Source organism: Gavialis gangeticus, unplaced genomic scaffold, assembly GCF_001723915.1.
Source record: "Gavialis gangeticus isolate Ggan-Ray unplaced genomic scaffold, GavGan_comp1, whole genome shotgun sequence".
Lineage (NCBI taxonomy): Eukaryota > Metazoa > Chordata > Crocodylia > Gavialidae > Gavialis > Gavialis gangeticus.
Genome location: NW_017729025.1, coordinates 92856590 through 92865100, shown reverse-complemented (window position 1 = coordinate 92865100; position 8511 = coordinate 92856590). Strand labels below are relative to the sequence as shown.

At 46.2% G+C, this 8511-nt stretch overlaps 1 protein-coding gene across 1 annotated transcript in view; it reads right to left on the bottom strand.

Moving 5' to 3' along the window:
- The window catches only part of ACTN1 (actinin alpha 1), a 207565-nt gene that overhangs the window by 94967 nt on the left and 104087 nt on the right, over window positions 1-8511 (bottom strand). The window contains exon 2 of the mRNA XM_019519169.1: window positions 6519-6633. Within this exon, the coding sequence (XP_019374714.1) occupies window positions 6519-6633 (115 nt within the window). The remainder of the gene's footprint in view (window positions 1-6518; window positions 6634-8511) is intronic.

The window sequence follows — 8511 nt, the reverse complement described above, 5'->3', positions numbered from 1 at the left end:
ATATTTTTAAATCATACATCCTATGGCAGTCATAAGCAGTGTCACAGGGTCACGCAGGTGCCCTGTGCCTAGGAAGGGTTAAGGGCAGCTGCCAATCACCTAGGGAGCCCAGGTGGCGGTTGCTGGGGCAACTGGGCTGGTCACATGACCAGGAGGGGGCAGGGCCGGGCCTTTATAAACAGCCCCGGCCAGAGCCTAGTTAGCAGTTCTCTTCTGGTAGTCTGATGTATGGGAGCTCTGCAGTAGAGCTGATGGTTGCAGTTTGACCACCCAAGCTGCTACAACATGGTAAGGGTGGAAAGAACCCTGATGGGCCGGCTATTGATAGAGAGGCAAGTATGCTTAACCCTATGTTTGAGCAAGAAAGCTTGTTATTGAGTTACAGCCAGTGTGCTTATGGTTCTGTTTAGTTTGTTGTGTAAATACTGGAGGACTGGGTGAGGCTGTAGGGGTGTGAGGAGGCCTCATGAGAACTCCCCAGGAGATCGGGGGTTCTTAGTGCCCTGTGTGGGTTTGGCAGTTGTGCCAAGCATGGCACAGTTGTATGGTGCTGAGGTGGCGCAGCAGATGAGGGAATTGACCCCATCCCTGGATGGGTGAGAGGTTGTGAGACCCGAGCAGGGGAGAGGACCGTGGCAAAGGGGCAGGGGGCCAGGCATAGCTTAGGCCACCTGAGCCCCACTGATGGTGCACCAGTGGAAAGCCTGTGGGTGGCTTGTGTCAGTCTCCAAGGGGAGGGCCCACATGAGTGGAAGCCTCAGGTGGGTACTAATAAGGTGCCAGGGAGGGCACAGTTGTTTCAGGGCCAGGCACGGCTTAGGCCACGTGAGTCCTACTGAAAGAGCACCAGTGAAAAGCCTGAGGGAGGCTCGTGTCTGGCCACAAGAGAGAGAGAGAGGGGGCCACACAAGCGGAAGCCCCGGGTGGGTGTTGCTAGGGAGATGAGCCCAGAGAGGGTGAGTCTGTGGTTATAGAGAGCCTGGCAAAGGCAAGGTGAAGCCGCAGGAGCGGGCGTGTATTTGAATGAAGCCCCAGGAGGGCACGGATAGAAGGAAGCCCCAGGAGGGGGCACACATAGTCTAACAGACACCCTGAGAGGGGTGTGGATGGGGAACAGTCTGAGAGGGGCTCCATGGTGGTGTGTACCCCAAGGAATCCAGATGGGCCAGCTAAGGCTTAAGCTGCCTGAGCCTAATCAGACCCCGGCCCCAGGAGGAGGCACTCACATTCTTGACAGACACCCCGAGAAGGGTGTGCACCAGACAGAGTCCCAGAGGGGCTCCACTGTGCTGGGAACCCTGAGGGGCCAGAGGGGCCAGGTAAGGCTCCGGCTGCCTGAGCCTAACTAGACGCCGATAGTTGACAAGAACCCAGAGGGGCCAGGTAAGGCTCCGGCTGCCTGAGCCTAATTGGACATAAATTGAGGACAGAACCCAGAAGGGCAAGGCTTAGGCAGCCTAGCCCAGTGGGGCAGAACACCCTTGGTAAGCCCAACAGGGCTAATAAATAGAGAACCCCCGGTGGCGTGACAAGCCCAGGGGCACTAGGTAAGACGCAGAAAGGAACAGGACCTGACAACATCTGGAACAGCTGTGAGGCTTGGGGCGTGCTAAGGGGGAGGCTGGAGGCACACATAGCCCATAAGGCTGGGGTGTACCGGGTCACTCCAATAGAACAGGGAACAGTATTAGCATACACCGTGTACAAGGAGATCGAAAGCAGCCTCCCATATATGAAAGTACATTTCATCAAAGACATGGCGGGCGAGAATAGAGGGTGCTGGATGGCTTACTTGACACAGTAGGGGGCACTAGCGGGATCACGGCTGCTCCTAGGCCCCACTCCGTGACACCAGGCAACTCATTTAAAAACTTCTGACTCGTGCTATGGTGATGCCTATTAACTACAGATTACAAAGGCTGGTCTTTGATCCAAAACTCACTTCCCTATATGATGGGTCAGGACCTGAGCTCTAGGAGGGTCCAAGCATTCTCAGAAAAGTCTCAGCTTTTTTAGGACTTGATGCAAGACTCCTCTTTCTGTAGATATGGAACAGCTAAGCACTGAATGACCATGATGGCATGTACCAGGAATAAAAATCACCTGGAATTCTTCCTCTGCTATGAAAAGCTTTATAATTAAAAAACCTGCAAGTTCAATTCCTGTCTATCAAGGGATATAGTGTACTTCTAACTGCATATAATGAGGCTTTGCTATTACAGTGGTGGGCACCTTTAAATGTTTACAATAAGGCAGCAGGAGGGAGTGATACAGCTCATGGACAAGAGTAATTAACCTTTACTATTGGAGCTGACTTCTATAGTCTATAAAATAGTATATATGTTTCATGGCAAACACCAGTTTGACTTGTATCAGAGCTGGGAGAATGTGCCGATAATCTTTCTAGAGACTTTGGTTTGAAGTGGTGTGCCCTTTCCTGGTGCCATCCTGCACATTCAGGTCACCCTAGTTTTACTAGCACTAACAGAAAACTTATTAAGTTCAAACCCTTGAGCAGACCAAATGAACTTTCTGCAGGTGTTCCTATCTGAAACCTAATTAGAGGCACATCAGAAATCATTCCATATGAGACGCATCACTAAACAACTACCCAGCACTGCCTGAATTTCAAACAGCAAGCAGTAGAATGGAGAAAAAAGGTTGGGGGGGGATGGAGGGAGCAAAAGCTTTTTACACTTAGGACAGAGTTAGCGAAAAGTGGAACATCCACAAGGAAATAAAAAGGTACATTTAGGCAAGTCACTTCTTAGCCATATATGCTAAGGTTATCTTCAGTCACAGAGGCAGCGGCTGCTGCTACAGCTCCACCCTGCATCTTTTAAAGCCAGGGGAGCAGGATCAAATTCCTTACACTTTTCTTAAGGATGAAAAAGGATAAATGAACCATAAAGAGCTCCTCTACCCTTAAGTAAGATGGGGTGGTTCCTTTAAAAACAAAAACTAGGAGAAAATAGAGGGGGGGGAAAGCAGAAAGTCATCTCAACCAGCACTCCCTCAAAAGTAAGAAAAGTATGGAAATAAAGCCTTTTGAAAATGTTCTCTCAGTTATTCTGGAAGGCCAGTTTCTTTAACTGTCACATAAAAAGAAACAGAGAATTGGCTCTCAAAGCAAATGCCCACTTCTGACTTCATCCTCTGTTGTCAATACACTTCTTTACCTATGTTACAACCTACACCTTAAAGACCTTCTCTCCTACTGAATAAGGAGTAAAGAATATGCCATTATGTGCTGCTTTCTGCTTTCCATTTCTTCCAGCTTGGATAACTAAAGTCATTGTAAAACAAGAGCAAAGGTGGTGTGATCAGTTTCATGAGTTTAACTTGAATTAATAAAGAATAAGAAACTAAATTTGAGGCCAAAGCTTCAAACAACAGTATCCCCACAGAACTCTTCCCTCCATAATACTAATTAATTCAATTATTAAGATGAAAGCATTCAAGAAATGTGCTTTACTTTCAGCTATTTGCATTACTGTCCTGTCCTTCTCCCTGTCTAGCTGCTTCCACTTTCTGGTTCTCATGTACTAGCCCAAGGCTGCAGTTTGTAAGCCAAACAATGCAAGGAAGTGTTGGCTTAAGTACTGTTTATCATGGAATTTGTTCAGTAGATAATTTCTATTAGTCATCCCTTTTGTTCAAGGGGGAAAAAATGTTCTCTTTTTTTAAACAAGAACTAAATTCTGGGCCCAGTTTATTTGACCTTACAGGGTGCATAGGGAGACAGGGTCTTCTCAGGGAAGCCCTGGAATGCAAGGTTGGTGAGAGAAAGCTGTCTTTTGGAACAAATCTTCTGGGGCCTGGTTTTTACCTTCGTAAAAACAAAGGCACCTTGCTTTAAGGAAACTGCTGGGCTTTCCGTGTGAATTTCTCCCCTCATCATCCTGTTTGGGAGGTAATGGGGATGTTGAATAAGGCTGGTCAGTGGTTTTTCAAAAGAACCCACAGTTGTTTGTTTGTTTTTTTTTTTTTTTTTTCATTGTAAAATGTCAGTTTGTCAAAACAAACTTTCTGCAAGACCATGCCAGGAGAGGAGATGAAATTACTGGCCAAACCTAGAGAGAGAGAGAGAGACTGAAAGAGACAGAGAGAGCCCTGTGCTTAGGGTATGTGGGAGCCTCGGATTCAAGCCTCTGGCACAAATTGGGCAGAGCAGAGAAATGTTCCCAAAATGGGAACATTTTTGAAGTTCTGCACTTTCATGGGATGGGGTAACCACGTCCTGTCCAGTGCCAGTGTGTAGGCTAGGTTGTCCTGCATCCTACTTGCAAGCAGGATAGTTCACAGGACAAGCAGAGCAATCTGCACATAAGTCATGGATCCACCCTGAGCTCCAGTAACTCCCCCACTTCTGCTTCTGTAAGTGCTGCTACCAAGGATTTGACTCCTCAACTCCAGCAGTTGTAACTTCTACCAGGCTTGTGGAGTCAGATGACATACACTCCCTCATGGAGGGTCTTAGCTTTGCTCAAAAGGCTTAAGCTGGGCTGCTGCTATTATATTGGGCATGTTGTCTCATCGCTGGGTAATTTTATCTTCAGCCCAGCTAGCCTAGAAAGAAAAGATCCAAAACTAATGGAGGACACTGCTACCTAGTTCAAAACCAGATCAACACAAAGCTTCTTTAATGGTCTGTGGAGGAAGCAAAAAGCTGAGAGAGCAGAGGTAGCAAATGGGGAGCTGGGACTGGATCTGTAAGAAAGCCAGGAAGAGGTGCACACTCTGGGTAGAAGACCAGCAGTAATCACAACAGGACTATAAGAGGTAGCAGCCTCTTGGCAGGACAGCAAGAGGTAGAAGAGGTGTCCAGCAAGACATCTAGGGGCTGGATCTAAAAGTGCTGGCTCCATATTTTGTGCAACTGTCTGTCATGGTGCCTACACCTTTCAGTTCTGGCAGCCTTCGCAACGGAGGCCTCAACACTCCAAATATGCAAGTGTTTGGGGTCAGAGCCCGATGAGCCCAGTGCTCACGGTTGGACATCGAGCATACAATGTTTCCAGCACCTATCCTCCTTCCAGTGTTCTCCCCTCATGTTTTTCCTAACCCTGGCAACCTGCAACTTAAATATTAGCATCCATGTGCCTCTACCTTCCCACCCCACCCTTTTTGATCACGCGTAGAGGGAAGGTTAAAAGTTCAATGAAATGAAAAGGCCCACCCAGTCAGCTAGCTTCCTGCAGGTGTTATAGAGCAAGTGTATGTGCCCTGCAACTCCCATTCCTAACTCCCAAATAAGTATTGCCTTGAACTCCAACCTTTCCAGAACATGAGGGGTTACACTATCTGCAGAGCACAAGAGCTGACCCCCTAAGGCATAAGAGGCAGGCTCTGAGTGCTCTCACTGAGGCAGCACTATTGGTAAACACGCCAAGAGGGACAAGAGTACAAAACGGAGGAGAGGTAGCATTAGCATAGACAGCCTAGTAGAGCAGAGGTTCCCAACCCCTGGGCTGCAGGCTGGCACCTGGCTGCAAAGGGTTGGCTGCCGGTCCATAGGAGGGTTTGCTGCCAGACTGGAAGTCCAGAAGTGACCGGCGTATTGCGGACTGGCAGCCAACCCTTTTTTATACTGAGTATAAAAAAGGGTTGGTTGCCGGTCTGCAGTATTCTAGTTGCTTCTGGTCTACAGCATGCTGGTTCACAGTTTGCCGGTCCGTGGTCGCTTCTGGTCTGCAGTCTAAAAAGGTTGGGAACCACTGTACTAAAGGAGCCATCAAAAGAAAGCTGACAGGGCACCCTGGAATTTAGGAGCCTCAGATTCAAGCCTCTGGGCTGACTCTAGCAGAACAAGGACTCTGATAGCACATTGGCTGAGAAGCAGAAGTGGGAGCTGCTGGATCTCAGTGTGGATCCTTGACTCTGCAGATCACCCTGCTTTCCCACTTCTAGTTCAGGAGACAACTAAACCTTCCTACTGGCATTGGATAAGATATGGGTTCTCTGTTATACCAGACTTCTCAAGACTTTAAACATTTTCACATTCCACATTGGGGCCTGGATCCCAGTTTCTCATGTTAATGTCACACACACACACGTACCCACATACATTTCCTGATGCTTGCTGTAAAATACATTTTTTGCAGTTTGCCAGAATCAGCCCTGCGGTCAGCCCCATTTGAAAAACTCATCCCAACTGAGGATGGCATCAGTCATGCAGAGGGGCACTTGCCATAACTTCAGTCATTCTCCTGCTCTAACAAGTATATGGCACAAAGTGCCAATGTGGGAATCCTGCACTTTGCCTAAAGTCTCTTCATGATTCCTGCTATGTGGTCCAAGACACTGGGTAAGACTTCACAGAATGATGTGTGCTCCGTACTGGTAGAAGAAAGTTGAAAGAGAAGAACCATACCAATAGGTGGCATGTGGAGGATAGCTGAGGCAAAGCCTTTCCTGCCACTGCCCTTGCTGACCCTATTCTGTGGATGAGTGGGAAGACAGTCAAATCAATGGCAACACTAATGACACTGAGACCATCACCCCAAGCCTCTCCTCACCTGAAATGACTTCCAGAAGTAACATGAGTTTAAGGCCATCCCTGAAATCTTCCTCTATGTTTTCAATCTGTGTGCCAGCCTTGCGAAGGTGAGAATTACACCATGCTGTGAAAGTCTAGAAACAGAGGAGAAAAAAAAAAGAACAATCAGTAATTTTTCATGGACTACACTGGTTCAGAGAAGAGAGCCAAAGAGTAAAATCATTGATGCTAGGATACACTGGGTTTCTTTAGGCCCAAAATAAATTAATTAATGGTCCATGCATTTACCCTGTACGGCATAAGAATAATACCAGACTACACAAAGGGGCTGCAAGGCCCTTCCATCTCAGAGTGCAATACTAAGAAGAGTTTGTTTGAAACAGCTACTTGGTCCTAGGCTCTAGCACATCAAATCTGCTTGATGGGTCCCTCATTTTGTTTGCTCTATCTGGGTTTCCCAAGGTGTTCAATTTTCAAAGTGCTAGGAACCTGTAGCTCTCATTGACTTCGGTCACCCTTACTGGACACTTTCCATGGCACAACATGTTAGAGAAAGTGAGAAATAAGCCTGGCTGGCTTTGGCCTACATAGGTTCTTGAATCAAGGGACCATCCTTTTATGCCAGTTGCCCTCAGGTTATTCTTTCATTAACAAAGCATCCCTAAATACTACAGCCCACGAATGTAATGGGAGATGCATACTGGAGAACTTCTCAAGCATGCAAGTGATATTGCTTATAGCAATTGTCCTGTAGTCTGCCTCTTCTCTCATTCACTGTAATGCAAACCAGTTCACGTACATGACTGCCTACCATTCCCTTCTTTAGCTTTAGCAGTTGCTTACATAAAGGACTAAGTGTTGGCTGAATAATAATGTGATTTTTGCTATTTTTAATGCAATACGGTCATTGTAAAAGCAAAGTGCTTGATGACCAGCCATCAGCAAACTTTTTATGAGCTACTGGTTGTCCATGGGCCCTTGTTTGGGAGCTACTAGTAGATGGATTGCATCCACCCCTGAGGCTGAACACATCAGCCATTCTGGAATTAACAATTCTACACAGCAGCAGTTAAAGATATGGGGAAACCCTATAAATTTGAAGTGGAGGGGCAGGTATTGAGGTGCACAGGCAGTTTGGCTAAATTGCAATTGGGCCAAGACACTATATCTAACCCTTGTGGAAACTAGCCTGGTGTCTGAAATACTAACCACAAGTGGTCAGAGCACAGGATCTCTCATGTGAAAGACAAATATCACCACCACTGCTGACAACAGATATTTTCTGTGGTTATGTTCTGTCATCCTACAGCCTAACAGTGGAGTGTTAATTGTAGATAATAATGGCTGGGTAAGTTTTGAGGAAACACCAAGTTAGAATTAAAATGTTAAGAGATGTAGTAATATAGATTGCTGCAGGGGGAAGTGCCATATATGCAGAACCAGAAATATGGTATGTCTGCTATTAAATAGAAACAAAGATAAAAATACTCTGAACTTCAAGTGCACCATTGTCCTAATTAGCTGAATACAAGAATCTAATTCTCAAAAAAAAAAACTTCCTGGAGAACGAAAAAGCAGCAGCAAATACTACTTGAAGAATTGATATCTATCCAAATATTAATTCATTTAATAAGTTTGATATTTAGAAGCACACTAACAAAATCCTTTTCCAGCAAATATGTTGGTAACCTTACAGTTACCTAAGTGACCCAGGAGATCTCAAAACTGTTTGCCACAGTAAAAAATTAAGCTCTGCCAAAACTCTGTGTTGACTATAACAAGCAGGGCAGGGTGGCACCTTGTGGCCTAACCATAAAGTAACCCCCTGCCCTCTGCCTGACTTCAGAGGGGGAGGAGGATTTTTTAAAATTTGTCTGAACACCATGCTGCTCCAATAGACCAGACAATTGCATTAGCATGGCTATTACTGAAAACGGTGAAATGCTTGCTAGGAAAAAAAAAAAAAAAAGTACCGCTGAACAGCTTCTAATTATTCTGAGTGCCTGGGTATT